We start from the raw sequence: 19,406 nt of genomic DNA on the forward strand, positions 1-19,406 counted from the left end.
AAAGCGGCTATTTAAAGACCCAAATCTTTGTAAAAGCACTTGACCCTTGTTTTTATTTTGGGAATATTGAGCTACAACTATCAGCGAGGGTTTTAGTTTATTTCGTCAAAAGAAAAAAAAAATTAACATGTATTCATTTGACTTTGCAATGACATACCCTCTTCTAAATTAAATATAAGAGTAATAGAAAGAATAATGCTAATGCTAAATCTTGCAAGAATAACAAGAAACGAATCTTTCGGTGCAGAATAACGTTTTCATTTCTGCGTCAGAGTTTTTTTTTATTAAATAAAGACAATCACAAAAAGATGTACAATTGACTTTCATGGAATTTACAAAGTAAAGTTTGATTTCGCTGTATATAACACTATTTTTTTTTTTTTAAAGCAGCCTAATTCAATTTTTTTTAAAGTGAATAAGTTGGATGTGTGAGTTCGAATCCGGACACTTGCCTATATTGCAGCACCTTTTTTTTTTTTTTGAAAGATTAGTCAGTTTAGTCTCTGAATAGAAAATGAGTGATCACTTTAGTCCCTGAATGCAGATAAATTGCAAAATAGTCCATAAATATAAACTTTGTTAGTCAATTTAGTCCCTGAATGTAGACTCTATTAGTCACTTTAGTCCCTAAAATTAACTAACAAAGTCTACATTCAGAGACTATTTTGCAATTTCTATGCATTCAGGGACTAAAGTGACTACTCCTTTCTCATTCAGGGATTAAAGTGACTAATTCCCTCTTTTTTTTTTTTTATAGTGGCCAGGATTTGAACTTTGAGCCTTGTATATTTTATGCATTGTCCCAACTAACTTAGCTAAGCTCTCGAAGAGAGCTATTGCAGCACTTAGCAACACCCAAACAAAATGGTAGTAATTTTTTTTATATAGGTTGACTAAATTTTAAACAACGAGCGTAATGATTCTTTATATAACATGATTCAACTACTATTGAACAAATCTTCACAAACAAACTACATAATATGATTCCCTTAAAGAGCTGTATAACTACGAGTTCTCTTTTGTGACGTTGGATAGAGAAGGGAAAAAGGATAATGTTGAATTAACCCTTTCAGCAATTTTTATTTGTAAAATATTTGTTATGCTCAATTTTTATTTTCATCAAACTTAGAATAGGTTTGATAAAAATATACTAGTTTTATTCCATTACTCAATGATGATGAATCTTCAATTTACAGGCGATCTAGCAAGCATTGTAAAAGAGGCTTTGGGTTAGATTACAACGTCCTCATATTTTATGCTTCAAAGGTTCTACAGAAGTTGCATGGAAATTAGTATATTAGACAAATCAGGCTATGCCGCCTGTAGTCAGGTTCAATGCATCTCACTATACGACAATCTTGTAAAAATTAATCCTATTGATGAATAAAATTTGAACTACTTTAAAACAAAATGTGGGTGATGAGATCATTGGGGACCTTTTTTAAATGTCCAGCCATTTCTCGTCATTGGGGACCTTCAAGACCAGAGTGCAACAAGTGACTTCTTCAGAACACAGCACCGAGTTCTTCATTTCTTTTCAACAGTTCGCTGCTCAGACTTAGTGCAAAATAGTATAGAACAATACTATATTGAACACTTTATGAATAAAAGGAATCTAAATAATCCCCTTGAATTGATTTATTAATCGAGTAAGCATTAAGATATATAGAAGTCCATAATCAAATAATGCTTCTCAGGAGAAGGGTTAATGTTATGATACAAGTAATTCACGGATTGCATGCATATTTAGGGACTACAGGCCTAATAGGTAGAAAAGGGCAAGTTGCATATTGACTCATGTAATTGACAAAGGTGTCAGCCTTCTTGATATCATTAGTTATTCAAACTGACCAAATTTTTACTATGTAAACTTGATAGTTGAATCATAATGTCAGTGACGCACAGCAGGAAAAGAAATAGCAAAGACTTCACTAAGATTAGCACATATTTCACTTGGGTGTCATTGGCATTTGGTGTATTTTAGATTAGAGAGACTGATGGATGAATGATTAAAGTAAGTTATGTTATTTGAACATCCACTTTGGGACAACCAAAGATATACAAGACAATATGAGTATTGACACAAACCAAAGTAAGCGAAAGATTATTAAAAAACCACATTGTCTTGTATACCTTTGGTTGTGTCCCCCATAAGTTGTCCAGAAATGAGAGTTCGGGTATGCTCCATTTAGGCTAAGCTCCATTTACTCCATTTAGGGTTTGGATACAAGACATGTGGCAAAAAAAATCTAACGGTTGAGATTTTAAACTAAAAACCAAATATTTGTTTAATAAAAATACATAATAATAACAAACAAATCATGTTCCCTTCTTCTCTCATATCGCAACAACCTTTTATTGTTTGTTTTTTAATTTAAAATCTCAACTGTTAGATATTTTTTTCCACATGTCTTACATCCAAACCCTAATTGGAGTAAATGGAGCTTAGCCTAAATGGAGCATACCCGAACTCCAAAAATGGTGGTTCAAATAACATTTCTCTTAAAATAAATTATTTAGGTGGAGAGAGAATGATTGGTTAAGAGAGATAGGAACAAAGACACCAAAGACCAAAGGCACCAAAGCGAAATCCGATTAGCACTTCCAGTATTCAGGGATTCTATACATATTTGGGGACTGTACAGGTAAAGTGCAAGTACAAAATAATTCCCAAGAGTGAATTCTAACTCCATGTAATTGACACGTCTGACGGCCTATTTGACATCATTAATTATTCAAACTGACCAATTTTTAACTAAACTTTCTTTATAGCCGTATGTCAGCGACACAAAGGGAAACAGAATATGGCAAGATAGCAGAAACTTCACAAAGATCAGTATGGACCCAACAAAGCACTCACAAAGATTAGCCTGCCCAATATGGACCCAACAAAGCACTCACAAAGATTAGCCCTCCCAAAAACCTAGTATCACCGGCTGGGTGCTTATATTACATGACCATTAAAAAAATCTAGGATTGGCTTAAAAACAATCAACAATAAACATCAATTTAATGACACGACATACATCATCCACACAACTAACTAAAAGCAGTGACTCGAAAGTAAACGGTTTCTGTGATGCTGGCGCATACATGCTAAAAGTGGTAGGATAACAATCAGACACTTCCAACAAGCTAAAACTGAAATGTGACCTGAATAATCTAAAAACACTTGGAAACTTCAATTGTTTATGGTATCTATTCATCTAAAGTTGTACTTAAAATGCAAAATGCAGACAGTTCAGAACCAAAAGGAAACTTAAAACTGGAACCTGCAACAATCTTTATGCCAGAAAAATCTGGCTGACACATGCATAGTAACAATCCACAAAAGACCAAAATACCATCTCAGTTAATACAACAAATTGACACATATTATGAGAAGGTGGGTGACTTGACAACTTCTGCAACATAGAGGACGACAAGACTGACTGTCAAACACCCAAACTGAGCAATGCTGGAAGACAACTCTGGACCTTCTCAACCCTCAAACATGTCTTAGTACTCACTGGAACAGTAAATAATTGCACATTAAATATAGCAATGGAAAGGTACAAAGGAAATAAACTAGGTGAATATGTATATAAGTCGCAACAAAAGAATCCAAATGACAGGAAGCATAAGAGAAGCTTTTTAAGAAAAAACACATTTAAACAAAAACATCACAACAGCTTTCAGTTTGAAAATATTCACTATGTCACAAAGCTGCTCATGAAAAACCAATCTCTGTTGCAACAATAAATGAAGTTTAGCAGATTGAAAAGGTTTTACATAACAAACCTGTTCATTTTGATCTGGAGATGATGAGGGAGATTTTTCCGATTCAGCTGGCTTATCAGCACCACAATTCTGTCTGTTGCACTTGGTTCGGAATGGGTAATTTATGTTATTACATTTTTCACATTTCCAGCTTCCCTCGGGCATCTTTTGCTCTGATTGGCAAATAAAAAATGAAGAAACAGAATTAACAACTGTTGTATTTATATCAGACAAGAGCATCATTAAAATGCAGATAAAAGCAACTTACTAGTGTTCTTATCAGACTTTGAGGCCTGCAGCAAAATAATCATATCCAACAATGTTAAATATTAGCGACAGATTATAAGCATGGATGACACTTTTTTCTACAATGAAAAGAATGTGATAATCAATCTACATAATAGAGATGAAGCATACCTGGGATCCGGGTTTGGGTGTGTTGCACTTTCTCATGTTACAAACAGTTCTAAATGAGAAATTGACGTTGCCACATTTTGGACAAGCCCAATCATTGTCACGAGTTGCATCTATACAGAAAAGTGGGGGTGAGGAAAAAAAAGTATGTATCAAGAAACTTCTATTGGAACAAAAAAGAATGACATTAACTAAGTATAGCAAACCTGGTCCCTTTTTCTGAGACTTGTCATCACGAAAAAATCCTGGCCTAGTGCCCTGCTAAGGCAAGGGTTAACTATAAATTAGACTTCGTAGCAAAAACCATCAAATTGCACAATCAGAAAGAAGGTATTGCCATTTCAGATTACTAGGGATCAAAGATGAAAAACAATATGCGAAACTATGGATACAAGACTTTATATGCATGCAAAATTTATGACATATGATAGTGCAAAAACTAAATATAGCTTCGTAAAGCCAGTGTAACCAACTAGGATGCACTACGAGTATGGTACTGCGTACGAGTCCAGAATACAGCATTTTTTTTTTAAAAAACAATGGTATAACATACTGATGCTTCTTCAGAGAAGACCAATAAAACAAGAAAAAATATCTACTTTTAACATACTCAGCATTTAACATAAAAAACCTAACTGCAGAACGTGATTAAGGATTCTTCAAGCAAAGATACAAGAAAGAATGCAGATTGGTTTCTTTGTTTTTTTAAAAAACACATTGTCTGGCAAAAGTTTTAAATAATCGAGATTTATCTTTTATCCCATACCATTGCTCCAGGTCCAATAGGGACACCGAGGCCATAGCGATCCAATAGCTGGGGCATGGCATATATCCCACCTGCCAAATAAACAAAAATTTTAACATAACTGTAATAGGATTATATCTACAAAAGGTAATCAGCAACTATCAATACAATTTCAATAGCTTCTTCAATATTTCTCCTTGAATCTTTTCCTTCATTAATTAGAAAAAATTATGTATAACATATCATATATCATTTTAAGAAATTCAATTGCTTAAATGATGGGAAAAGGGAAAAGAGACCTTTCAGTTGCTTGAATGATGGGAAAAGGGAAAACAGAACATACCGTGTCCCACCACGGCTCCACTGGTGTATGGTGCTGGTCCTGCTAGATGTAATGGTCTATACGGACTGCCAGCAGGAACACGGCTTCCATAACTGTACTGATAAGCTGATCCTCCGGTAAATGGAACCTCATAGGGAGGAACTGGTGATCCATTGAATAAAGACCCATAAGGTGGGGCACCAATATAAATTGAAGGGGGGGCGTTGGAGCCTAAATAAGGAGCTGCGGATGAATAGGCCTGTGGAGCTTGAAGAGGCTTCACAGCAGATTTCTGGAAAGAGAACAATGCATACTAAGTGACTGAAGAAAAAAAGTAAGTTTAAAGGAGAGGAGATGATAAGAGCGACCCATGTCAAAACTCTTGCAGAGTGCATAACAATAGCATAAGCTCATCAGTTTATGTACATCATGTATAGCATATATTTTCATCTTTTGTCGTGCATGCATAAACAATCAATTTCCATGACCTCTATTGTTTTATATTCTTATTTTCTGTTCATTGTTGTGTACTTCTGAACCCTAATTTAACGTGACAATCAATTGGGAACAACAACCCAAGAGAGACAACGATGAACAGAAAATAAGAATATAAAACAATAAAAAAAACATAATTAAAAATAGAGGAAACAAAGGATGGACGATTCAAAGGCAAATAAGATTGAATTTTCTTATTAAATAAAAGTACCTTTATATATCACAAAAAACATATTTTAAAAGTACATACTACGACATTGAATATAAACATATTGGCCAACATCTTACAGAATTATGATCAGCAGGCCTTGGTTGGGTGCAGTTACGCATATTGCAGGTTGTCCTGAAAGAGAAATTGACATTACCGCAGCTAGGACATGTCCAATCATCTTCCCTGCGGCTACCTACAAACAAATCAAATTTAAATGCACCGGAGAATCATATATTAAATATCATCAATGCACCGAAGAATCGTATCTTAAATATCATCAAGATGTAGTGCAATACTACGTAGCAAGAGTTTGTATCGTGGAAAGTAAAATAGCGGTGAGGGTGAAAATAAGCAAATGTGCATAAATTGATTACAGTATGTAAAACTGCACAAAGTAATTCCAAGTAACACAAGATATGTTGAACTATCCATAGACAACAGATACATAAAAGAATAATGAACTATCAATTTAATCCCTAAAGGCCTAAACTATCACTCTCTTAAATTTAATCCTTAAACTATATTAATTCAATAATAAGTAGTGCCTAAAGAATGTAAAATCCGTCAAAACTTATGGATAAGATTCCTTAAAACAAATAGTAACGCACCATCAGTCCTGGCACGCTTGGAAGCAGAAGAATTCCTGTTATCAAGCTGCAATGGTAAAACAGATAGATAAGATTCCAATTTTTTCATCAGGGGGGTTAATTAAGCAAAAAGGAGCATATACGAACAGCACAAAAACTTCGACATTAATCAAATTGGCTTAATTATAATGAATTGAATAAAAAAAAACATTCAGAAAAAGCTTAATTGGATCGAATTGGGTCATTATCAAAGTTGCGATTGAGATAATTGACAAAACCCTAATTGAGGTGGGAGAAGCGAGATCGATTGAATTAGGGTTCAAAAGCGAAGCTGAAGAAGACGATGAATCGAAGGGAATTACCTGAGACATGACGGTGAGCAGTGAGTGCTGCGAGGGAAAACCAGGGAGAGAGAGAGAGAGAGAGATCCTTCTTCTACTTCTCGAGCGGGGCGGTAAATCGAATGCACGAAAGCGATACGCACAAGCTAGACTAAATAAATAATAGGCTAAAATAGGGAATTTGGGTTTTTGTCCAAGTAAAAAAAAATTGAAATCAATCCGTGCAAAATATTTGTGTTTTATTTTTAAAAAGGTGTTACTTGCTGACTGTTTAATTGTGCACATGTAGCAGTCACGTGTAACATATTTCATTCTAATTATTTAAAATCAATTTTTAAAAAACAAAAAACATATTTTTGAAATAAAAATAAAAAATTGAAAAAAAAACAAAATTAATAAAAAAAAGTTTATTTTTTAAATAAAAAAGTATGGAACTTATTTTTTACAAGAAAAAGAAAATATGGAACTAAATTTTCAAAATTAAAACGAAAAAAATAGAAAATAGTTTTCGAAAATTAGAAAAACAAATTCAAAATAAAAAAAAAAAAAAGATTTTCAGTTTTTTTTCAAACTTAAAAAGGTTTTTCTATTTTTTCCTGGAAATTAATTATTGTAAAATAAAAAAAATAAAAAGTTAGATAACATTTTTCTTAAATTTTAAAAAAATTAGGAAATTTATCTTCAGATTTTGCTTTCAAAATTTAAAATAATTTATTTATTTTCAGAATTAAAAGAATCGAAAAAAAAATTCTAAAAAAAAAGGAAATTAATTTTCGAAAATTACAAAAAATAAATTCAAAATTAATTTTTTTGAAATATTTAATTTTATTATTTTTAAAATTTATTTTTATTTTAAAAATTTTATTTTAATTTCAAAAATATATATTTTTTTTAAATAAAATTATTAAATAATTACCACGTGGCTGCCAAACGTACAAACTTACACAGTCAGCGAATGCCACGTAGGTATAAATGTGCCAAATCATCAATAAAGTGGGCAAGGACTATTTTAAAAAACAAAAAATTTTGCAGAGATGGATTTCAAAAAAAAAAATTACATGGGACCAAAACTCAAACTCGCCATATTTGCAGGGAGCAAAAGCATATTTTAGCCTAAATTATACTCCAATTTAACCCTGATTTTTTTTAATATAATTACGAATAAACCACCGATTTAACTCTTAACTCTAAATTATCATTAAAATTAGTCTCTAAACTATTTTTAATTTTTTTTGAGAGAAAACTATTTTTAATTCTAATAAGTAAACTTTTGCACAAACTCGACAGAGCATGATTAGTAGTATTCTTTGCTTTAGTACATCTAAATAATTAGAACGTGAATAAGGTTCGTATTGTCATTCTATTACACCATTTTTAATGGTTCTCCATGACCCTTCTCCCAAACTCTTTCTTTGGGCATTAGTTTTAGTACAGCACTTCTAATGGTTCTCCATTTCTTTCAAATTCTTTTTCGAAAAGGACAAAACATTTCTTTCAATGATTTTGATAATCACTAAAACTTATTCCGAGTTGATGGGAGCTGCTATTCATTGATAATACTTATAACCCCATGTCTCAAGAATTATTACACAATAATCTTCGTTAGCATTGAAATATATATATAAATGATTTTGATTTTGAATACATTATCAAGAGTATGAGTCAAGCCTCCTGTGATTTTTGGGGCATATTTTTTAAATTATCCTAATAAATGGATAAACAAAGAGTAAGTCTTGAGTCAAATAATAATTTTGGTTATACCCGTATAAAACTCTCGTCACAAAAAGTATAATTGATGTAACCAATGATTTGTGGTTTTGTGTCTTGGGAGTTACAATCACACAATGGGAAGAGCTAAAGTAAAGCCATGTAAACTCATTATGTCAAACTAAAACATACTAGATTTAAAGATAGAAAAACAACTGAAAGTGAATAGAACTCATTATAGAAAATACTCTTAGAGTGTGTTTGAATGAAGTAATTGGAAAATTTTAAAGAATTTAGAATTTTAGGCAATTTAAATGATTCATTTAAAATGTTTTCATTTCTCAATACTTTTGTTTGGATAAAGTAATCAAAAATTTCTTTATCATCATTTTTGGGCAACTTTTATAAATTTTAATTTTTTTGGGTCAAATTTAAAAATTGAAATTAGGGGGCAATTTGTAAATTTCAAAAATTTTGAGGTGTCAAAATATAATTTTTAGAAAATTTGAGGGATCAATTTGAAGAATTTTGAAATTCTTAAGTTTTAGGTGTCATTTGAAATTCTTTAATTTTAACTTGAACAAAATACTTTATAAATTTCCATCATTTTGAAAATTCTTCAAATTATTATTCAAACAATGGAATTCACCTCAAATTATTTGAATTCCCTCAAAACATTCCTCTATCCAAACACACTCATAAGTTCGACCAAATTAGATAGTATTTTGAATCAAAATCCTTAAAACTACGGGCGAGTTTTAGCATGGGGCAATTTGACAATTGCCCCATCTAAGATCAATTTTGTTTTATTTGCTATTAGTTGTCCACCCTGCATTTTTATATTCCAATTTATGGCCATATTTATTTATAATATATCAATTTTAATTTTAATTTAATGGGGACTAAAATATTTTAAAAGGACAAAACCATGTCACTTTTTATAAGAACTAAAAACAAAATTTGTTATATTTATAGGGACAAAAAAATTTAGTCCCCATGAAATTAAAATTAAAGCTACATGCTAAAAAAATTTAGAGGGACAAAAACATGTCACTTTTTTTATAAGAACTAAACAAAATTCGTTATATTTATAAGGACCAAAAATATATTTAACCCTAATTAATATTAAAAAGTTTTGTGGAAAGGATTAATATTTAACCAAAAATATATTTAACCCTATTTATTTCTTTATAAATAATGTAGTAAATATATATTTACGTCATATTTTTTTTAGCCCAGATTTAAACATGTCTATGTTTTCTAAATAATGCAGTAAATATATATTTACGTCATATTTTTTTTAGTTCAGATTTAAACATGTCTATGTTTTCCAATTAAAAAAAAAAATATTGAGAATGAGCTTGACCTATTAGATTTTTAAACGGGAGATTAAAAAATAATGTATCTACAGTTCCCGTGAGCATAGCTCAGTTGGCAGGGACATGCATTATTATATAGGGGTCGGGGTTCAAACCCTAAACACCCCACTTATTCACCTTAAAAAATCTGAATTCTAGTCAGTATGCAATCTGACAAAAAAAATCAAAAATAATGTATTTACAAGTAAATTAATTTGAGTCAAATTATAATTGAGTAGGACTATAAATTGGAATATAAAATGTAAGGTGTAAATGTAACAGCAAATAAAACAAAATTGATCTAAGATGGGGCAATTTCATGCCAAAACTACGATACTTGTTGGGAATATTGTGGAGAGTTTTGATGTTCGTTCATTATGTTGAAACTAACTAGATCGCCTACCCGTGCTGTCGCACGGGTCATTTATAGCTAAAAACACAACTCAATGAGATGTGCTATACTAACAAAATTACCTATGAAAGATATGAGAGATTCCAATAATAACACCAGAAAATGGATGTTCTAATAGCTGAAAAGAAAATGGATGTTCTAATAGCTAAAAGGGTTTTAATAAGTTCATTCTTTTGATAATTCAACTTATTCAATTAGCAGGAAAATAATTAAAAGGAACTATCTAGAGGTTATAGCAATTGAGGCCAAGCAATCAAATTTCATATAAATATATTGAACACATCCTAAATTAAACATGGCTTAATAAAATGTAATTGGCACGCAGCAGAATTTTCATTAACATTGTAATGCAAATAAATGGTCATAGTAATAAACAACAAAAACGATAGGGAGAATTTTCAAATAACATATGATATTGATGCTGAGACTTTAGATCTTGTTCATATGATATAGAATAACTTAGAAGATGTTAAAGGAGTAGGTAAGATGCACTTGAATGAAAAGCTACTAATGAAGCATAAACACCAACAGTAATCTTCATCAACACTTCATGTCTTCCCTTTTCAGCCACCTCCCCATTTTTAATCACGGCTATAGTATCACCAATAGCAGTGATACTAACCCTCACCAAGCTGCATGTAGATGACAACATAAACTTCAAGTTACTAACCCTCACCAAGAATTTCATCATTCACTAACTCAAAAGAAAAATAAATTGAAATCAATATATAACACAATCGAACGGAGAAACACGATTTCATTAATTTGAAAAGGAAAAAAAAGGCAACAATCATTAACAAAGAATGCAGATTACCTCTGCATTTCAACAGTAAATTAAACTTCCCTGCACAACAATTTATAAGACCTGAAGGAATGACATGTTAGCAAAATAGAGATGAATTCCTTGTAACTTGAAAATGGTGCCATGGAGGTAGCTTGAATTCAAACAGTATACAACTTTCAGATGATAGGAATCCAATAGTCTTACTACGAAGTCAGTCCACAAATCCTTATCATGAGAAGGTAATTGATCAAAATCTACACTCACCTTAACATAGAAGAGTTTTAAGAAATAAACAAATATAATATGATCCTATCATTTCTACCAGACAATTACAAAAGCATGATATTTTTCTTTCAAAGTAAAACTAAAAGAAGTGTATACTCCATCCATAATTGAAAGTTATCAATATAATACATTCCAGAGAAGCTGAGATCAACCACCACAGTCTTCACTCCCTTCAATTCCACATTCAAGAAGCCCTGCCAAAGATATATTTATAGCATTTAACACTATATTTATAGCATTTAAAATACGTCGACTTACAATCTGATACATCAGATTTGTTGATAGCCAAAGATAAATATATCTATTACCTTGGAGATCATGTTTTTGTTGTCCTGCTGCTTAAACTTCATCAAGAGGTTTATGGTAATTCTTAGAATATATTTAAGCCTGAAAATTGATTAAATCAGCATGACATGTAGTCCACTCTTCATGTTTATGCTTCAAGCTAGTTAATAATACCAAAAAAAGCATGTTAAAATCAGCATGACATCTAGCCTAAAAGTTTTGATTCCATAAAAAAAAAGTCTATGCTTCTTTATAATCAGTGCTTTAAAAATCAATGCTTCTCTACAAATTCATGTAAAAAGAATCAGAAGCAAACTTCAAAGGACTCTCGATCAACATCTAACTAAAAGAAGGAACATTCAATTTTAGAAAAACGTATTTTAGCCTGAAAAGAGTTACCATGAAGTTGTTCTAAAAGAGCCAATCAAAAAGACAAACCCTGTTTAGTAAAAGTAAAAGAGTGATAATCACCACCCACAATCAGTTATGATTTATCAGATAGTTCTTTTGGCATTGTTCTCATGGAAATAAGCTTCGCTCAGTTGCTGCAAATAATTTGAAAAGAGATGATTAAAAATGAAAAAGACAGCAAAAGAACCGTTGTTTCAACATCTGGAATGGAACATCAAGTGAAAATCTAGAACCAAATCAGCTATAGAATAAAAAGCATTAGCCATGATAATATTAGACATCAAAATTAAAAAACAACTACAAAAATATTAGTTTACCAATAATCAATCCATGTAGATGTCATCAAGTCCATATTTGCAGCAAACCTTTTATAGGACCTTGTACTGCAACTTCAATCATTTGAATCTTTATCCTCACAAACCAAAACAAAGTATGAAAGTAAATCAATCAATTTTAGCTTTACCTTTTATGGACTTATGATTGAGTCTATCAATTACACAATTAATTGAATAATAACTGCAAATTTTACCTTGTTTAAGCCCCATGAAATCCATTTAAATTAGGAGTTCTTGAGAACCAAAGCCACATTTTCAACCTATTAAATGTCGTATAGCTTACCAAACCAAAACTATAAGAATGCATTTGCAAAAAAAAAAAAGAAAAAGAAACTGAAATGAAGTTTTAGTTCCAAATATGTAGCAAAATTAATCCCTATTCACATATCTATGAATCCTTACAACCCAGAATTGTTTCTTCAAGAAATTCAAAATTTCAACAAAATCAAAGCAAAACTAATACTGAAAAAGGGTGTTGGTATCTGATATTACGTTAGAAGCCTTTTTTCTCTGCTTCTCCCAAAACCTGCAAAAGTAAAATTCAGTGGCACAACACAACACAAAAACCAGGAAGAACAAAAACAAAAACCCTAAAATAAAGGAAGAACAAATCAAACCTATGAGATTTACCAATAGGAGAAAGTAGCGATAAAAGTTCGACCCGGAAGTGACACCATCGAACAGGCATTCAATTCAGCTTGAAAATGAATCCTACACTGTCGAACCGTCGAACAGTAATATGACGAAGATCGCGAAATTCCGCTCGGACACAACACCTTCGTATTCTCCACCAACAACGACCTTGTTGCTTTTTCTTGAGTGAGAAAATAGGAATGGAAATGGAAAGGGGAAGAGAATCAAACCAAGAAGTAGAAAGCATAATACATGTGCATAAATGCAATTTTGAATTCCAAAACGAAAAGGAAAAAACAAACATTGAGAAATGCAATTTTGCTTTGAAAAGATACAAATTTTGAGGTGAACTTGTGCATTGTATTTGAAACTGCAGCTATGTGTGGTAACTTGTGCGTGCAATAATGAGGTGAACAAAATGAAGTGAACCAAGATAATACAAAAGGTTTGGCATCCAAAATTAACGGTTGAGATTAGCATAGATTGAAATCAACGGCCACCAAACATTGGCGCCCAAAATCATTAGGATTAGAGTTTGCAAATTTTGTTAAAAGTGTTATTCATATTAAAAATAAGTATGATATTGTGGAGAGTTCTTTGAAAGAAATCCAACTGTTACATGAACTCGCACATTCAACATGCTTTTTAAGTTATGTATCAAAGAATATGAAATGACTTGTGAGTTACCAAAGCATGCAAAATATTTCTGTCATGATATCATTCTAAAAGAATTTTTTTTCAAAAAAAAAAAAAACATTCTAAAAGAATTTAGCCCTACAATTTTTGCCTCGTAGCTGTTGTCATTCCCTTCTACACGATTACGTCAGCATTCTTAATCAACACATTCATATACTCATTATTTTTAACAATTTTTGCCTCGTTAGTCGTTGTCATTCCTTCTACATGATTTCGCATTATTTTTTTGGCTTAATTGCACTTTTGGATCCCTATCTTTTCAAAAGTTGCGGTTATGGACCCTTAACTAATTTAAATACAAAACAGCCCCCTATGTTTTGATTCTTTGGCAGTTTTGGACCCCCAAGGCAAAAAAAATAAAAAATTAACACGTGGCACCTCACTTAGGGTGCCACGTCAGCGTTGACCGAGTCAACAATGGACTGGGGGTCCAAAACTGCCAAAGAATCAAAACATAGGGGGCTGTTTTGTATTTAAATTAGTTAGGGGTCTATAACCGCAACTTTTGAAAAGATAGGGGTCCAAAAGTGCAATTAAGCCTATTTTTTTTAATCAACACATTCATACCCTTATTATTTTTCACTACTATACCCTTATTTTTTAAATTCCATCAAACTTAACTACTCCAATAATTACAATCAATAAATATATTTTAATAAATGATATCAATTTTATCATTAAAATCAATAAAATTAATTATTTTTAAAAAAATCATACACAAACTTTAAACGACTATTATTTTGAGATAACATCGTTGATAACACTGACTTTACCTAGCATGGAGCCTGATTAGTGATGAGAGATTTACAGATGACGAGTGGAATAGATGGTCATCCCATTGGAAAAGGACATTGGTCGTGAAGATGATGGGAAAGAAAATTAATTTTAAAGTCTTAAGAGAAAAATTTGAAGCTCATGTGGACAAAAAATGGAAGCATGACCATTGTTGATATGGTTATACGGTCTACTTCCAAGACAAAGAGGACCATAAAAAAAAATCTCAATAAATAAGGATACGAACTAAATTGATGTGAATATTTTTAAGAAATTAAATCCGAATTATCACCAACAAACTACTCCCATATTAATGGGAAACAGAAAAGTAATAAGTCCACAATAAAGGCAAATTAAAGGCAACATCATGGCCTGTTCCCATAATTCGAGAAACCATTACACATCAGAGATAATGTCCTACAGAAAAAACAGATAGTATGCAGCAAACAAAATCAACCAACCAATACTTTACTACTTCCTAACCATATTTCACTGTGGTTAGGTGAAGCATTCAAACATCCAACCCATCATGTATAAATGCTGATAAATCCAGCAGGTACTGCAGCAAGAACAATGGCCAAAATCACCGTCATCACGTTGTTGATCATGACAGGTCTAAGGTTGGATGAACCACCTGTGCTTGCCGGGGTGGGAGTTGTAGGAGTTGCGGTGGTTGCAGCAGCTGATGAAGGAGTAGGATTTGCCTTTGAAGCATTTTTAAAGATTGCAGCGTCGGGGGAGTTTGCAGATAGACCAAGAAGCTCTGTCACCACACCAATATTCGTATTAGAAAAATGCTAATGAATGTCCTAAGGACATGTTTATGTCGTCAACAACTTTGTCATCGATGATAGTTTTAAAGGAAAAAAAATGCTGTAAAGAAAAGTTTTAATCAACTCAAAACACAATTTTTTTTTTAATTAATTAACCCAAAACAAGAAAAATTGATGGAATATTAACATGAATTATTATCTGCCTATGTAACAATTTATTTCAATAACCCACATCTACTACTACTGCTGCTACTTATGTTTAACATAATGAAAGGTCAAAATGAGTTGGGTATCTGTAATGAAAAGCACAAAAAAGATTATTAACATGCATTTTTATACTTAGACCAGCTTCTTTTTAGGAAAGAATCAAGTATATGCACTGGGTACAGTAATAGATTATTTGCTCTGTAATTAAATATAAGAAAAAAAAAACTAATTATACACTAATTAAAAATGTCATTTTGTTCTACCTAAAAATAATTATACACTAATTAAGATGATAGAAGTTTGTCAAGATAATCGATGTGTTAAAATTTGAGTTAAAATAATGAAACAATTGAGTTCAAATGATTAACGTGTTTCGCATAAGTTGAATTGCTCGAAGATTCGAGTTTAATTCTTTAATGAAACATTTTTTAGCTAGATTATACTTATCACATGATAAACTTGAGTCTGAAAATGCAATATCCATCATCTATTCAAGCCCTAAATGTTGGTAAATGCTAATATATGTCTTAATGACACATATTAAAGAACTTATAATAGAAATTGTTTAAAAATTGTGTATTCAACTTTTAAAATTTAAAGTCACATTTTTATTCAAAAAAAAATAAAAAATTAAAGTCACAATTTTGTTTTTTCCAATACACAATCATGCTCCATTTAAATTCTCTGAAGTGCATTCTTAGGCCATAAGTTAACAAGACTAAAAAAAAATGTTTGTTTTTTCTTTTTATAAAAAAGTTTGTTCAATGAGATCATTAAGTAAAGGACATTTTTATAGCGATATTAACATTTGAGACATTGTCGTTGGTTGAAATTTGATTTTTTATTAGTCTATCAATTCTAATTCCTTTGTTCCTCTACATAAGATCTCTTTGACATAATTTATTAGAAAACGCTAACACGTTAGCATGACTCTAATTAATTTTGTGCAATTAATTTTGCTACTCCTATCATGTTTCTAAAATTACAGTAACATGAGAGAAAGATTAAGTAATGAAGAATACTCTTAAAAAAGAAAAGAAAATTAGAAAAGTAGTTGTAATTGATATGCGAACTTATTGAAGGCAATGGCGTACGTTGACGATGCCCATTTAACCTGTCTAGATGCAAGGTCTGCAATTAATTTTCTGCAACCAATTCATCCTCCCACCCAATATAGATGACAGGTCATTCAAAATTGATCATGGTTATATTCTCCCCACCCATAACAATTATCGCAATTCCAACAATAAAATATCTACCAAAAATAGTGTCATTTGTAGTAGTTTTCAATTAAATTCTTGTATCAGGTTCTAAACTCTCATTACTATTATGTAAATTAGTAGTATATTATTTTTTTGTATATTATTTTTCTCGAATAATATACTAAATTCTAGTACAATATTATTTTTTTAGGGAAATGTTAATATATTATTGTTAATAGTATATTATTTTTTCTTTATTACGATTTGAACCACAACTTTAACACAAGCTTTTTAAATTTCTCAACTCAAATCAATTAAACTACATAACCTTCCAATGTTGGAGAATATTGTGGAATACTATGTTTTAAGGAGATTAGTTAAAAAAAGTACAAATGAATTTATTTATAAAAAATAGTTAAATATCTGAATATTAATAAAATATTCAAAATAATAATTGTTATTAATCATCGACAAGAGGCAGGGTTTCTCCAATTTTCACATGAGAAAAACGACAGGAGGCCGAAAAATGTCAGAAAGGGAAAAGATGATATGGTCTACGTTAGTAGGATTCATTAAAATTCATGTTTTTATGTTTTTTGACTAAATAAAATGTGAAATGGTAAACATAATAATAACTGTAATTTCAAAAGTACAGTTTGTCCGGGATAACTCTATGCGTGTGTATAGGAGTATAAACATAAGGGAAGCTACGTTTTGGAGAGGTACACGTCTAAATGTATTCTCTTAAGCTTTATTTGGAAGTTTGGAGGGGAGGGTTTTGGTAAAAAGGAAGGAGCAAGTGAAAGAAATAGAAGATATTGGGAGGAGAGGGCTTTGGGGTTAATTTTTTACTCATAATAAAAAATCCCCCTCATTTGGGAGAACTCAAAAATTGTATTTGGGGGTTATGGAGGGTTTATATAAATTTTTCAAATTCAATCTATGTTGTCATAATATTCTTAAAATTAAAAGTATATTAATCATAAGTATTAGTTTATTATTCTCTAAAAAATTGTTCTTTAAAAAAATATGAATTTTTTGTTCATTTTTCTATATATTTTCAACCCCCTGAAACCCTCCCCTCCCTTCCCCTCCAAATTTCCAAACAAAGCCTTAGTTTATAAGAAAAGCTTTGGTCAACAAAAATAAACTTATATGAACTGAATTTGAATATTGTACCAAATATATAAATTTTTGTTAACATAGTTTTCTCTTTTAAATAAATCCGCATGAAGTTTTCTAATTAGATATGTAATAAAACAAGGTTACTTTTAAAAAAAGAATAGAACTGTCTCTATCATGTGTATATTAAAGAATTTTCATTCAAATTGACACAATCAAACTCAAAACACTCAAAACTTATGAGAGGAGTACACTCTAAAATCACAAGTCAGAATCACCATGCAAGCCAAGCCAAGTGTGTAAACATTACGGTTTGTTTAAAAGTACCCTATCTTATTTTTGCTAAATCAAAGTAGTTCAGAGTAATTTTCACAATTTTCGTCCGACTTCAAATATGCAATAAACTATTACTAGTATTCTTCTCTTTCATTTATCATACATTTTTTTTTAATAAATCCAAATCATAAACCTGACCACTACAAATGACCGACTTAGTTAGAGTACGGGCTATCATATTCGTCTGTTGCCGGACAAACTTAACCTCAAAATTGTGATATAAGTCTAAAACACTTTCAATATTTGTAACAATAATGACCTATATCATAGTTTTATGTAATAGTATATGCATGAAATTGTAAGTTGTGATATCATGCATATATGATATTAATTTATCAGATCAGTTTTAGACTTACTGGGACAGTCGGAAATGTTGGCGCCGTTGACGTGACAAACAGTAGGGAGTTGAAGAAGCTTATCTTCCTGAATACCCATGCTCTTACTTTCAGGGCTACCCTTATGAGTCTGTTGAATGATATAGCACAAACACTCTGGATCCGTTGCCTTGATACTGTTGGCAGCATCACAGCATTCCTTCTTTGGTGTAGGTGCTTTCCCAGTTGCAAAGTCCAGACATGGAATCACTTTTTGAACCACTGATCCACACTTTGAAGCCAAATCTTCAGCTCCATTACAGCCACCTATGATGAGAGCCAAAACACAAAGACACATGAACATTTGATGTTGTTGGTTCTTCATCTTTCTAGCTAGCTAGTTTAGGAGATGCTGTGGTTGAGTGAATTGTAGGTTTTGTGAAGAACGTACTGTTATAAATATATGGATGTAATTAGGTTAGGGTTAGAGAAAGTCTAAAGAAGAAGGTAGGAAGAAGGAGAGAATAGGAAGTACAGGTGAGGAAAGGATTGATGAGTAAATGCAATAGTGTGGTCTCGTTTCCTATTTAATGATGAGATTGAGGAGAGATGATGGATCTCTATATTAAGGCACTTCCACGGTAGCTAAACGTCATTATTTTATTTGACAACTCAACAATAATAAATTGCCTTCAACTAAATAGAGTAGAAACTCTTTAAATTAATACTCAGGTAAATTAATAAACTCTCTAAAATAATAAATTTGTCCGGTCCCGACTTGGGCCAGTGTAAAAAATTGAATAATTCGATAAAATAATAAGATAATAATTTTTTGGGAGATCCCTTTATAATTTTCGGTCCCAAGAAAATCATAAATTAATAATTCATAGAAACTGAA

At 31.4% G+C, this 19,406-nt stretch overlaps 2 protein-coding genes and 1 long non-coding RNA gene across 4 annotated transcripts; all 3 read right to left on the reverse strand.

The window, feature by feature from the left end:
* Window positions 1-1,297: 1,297 nt before the first annotated feature.
* On the reverse strand, window positions 1,298-7,048 carry LOC11429080 (ranBP2-type zinc finger protein At1g67325). Of its 2 annotated transcripts, none has more exons than XM_003601720.4 (10): window positions 6,896-7,048; window positions 6,555-6,600; window positions 6,024-6,139; window positions 5,262-5,532; window positions 4,940-5,010; window positions 4,380-4,431; window positions 4,177-4,286; window positions 4,028-4,052; window positions 3,781-3,932; window positions 1,298-3,508 (listed from the first exon to the last, which is right to left on the reverse strand). In XM_003601720.4, exons 1-10 carry the CDS (start codon window positions 6,902-6,904, stop codon window positions 3,506-3,508), a joined length of 855 nt encoding a protein of 284 aa, XP_003601768.1. In that variant the 5' UTR covers window positions 6,905-7,048; the 3' UTR covers window positions 1,298-3,505. The 2 variants fall into 2 exon arrangements, with proteins under 2 accessions (XP_003601768.1, XP_024634075.1); XM_024778307.2 differs by having other exon boundaries at window positions 4,380-4,434.
* A 4,700-nt stretch (window positions 7,049-11,748) lies between these two features.
* LOC120579750 (uncharacterized) lies at window positions 11,749-12,748 on the reverse strand. Its single transcript, XR_005645488.1, has 3 exons — window positions 12,646-12,748; window positions 12,434-12,521; window positions 11,749-11,865 (listed from the first exon to the last, which is right to left on the reverse strand). It is a non-coding gene; the product is annotated as an uncharacterized lncRNA (long non-coding RNA).
* A 2,046-nt stretch (window positions 12,749-14,794) lies between these two features.
* Window positions 14,795-19,102, reverse strand: LOC11443053 (non-specific lipid transfer protein GPI-anchored 1). The gene is made up of 2 exons (XM_003601722.4): window positions 18,551-19,102; window positions 14,795-15,317 (listed from the first exon to the last, which is right to left on the reverse strand). Exons 1-2 carry the CDS (start codon window positions 18,891-18,893, stop codon window positions 15,082-15,084), a joined length of 579 nt encoding a protein of 192 aa, XP_003601770.1. The 5' UTR covers window positions 18,894-19,102; the 3' UTR covers window positions 14,795-15,081.
* Between the last annotated feature and the right edge of the window lie 304 nt (window positions 19,103-19,406).

The sequence above is a fragment of the Medicago truncatula genome, chromosome 3, assembly GCF_003473485.1.
Source record: "Medicago truncatula cultivar Jemalong A17 chromosome 3, MtrunA17r5.0-ANR, whole genome shotgun sequence".
Lineage (NCBI taxonomy): Eukaryota > Viridiplantae > Streptophyta > Magnoliopsida > Fabales > Fabaceae > Medicago > Medicago truncatula.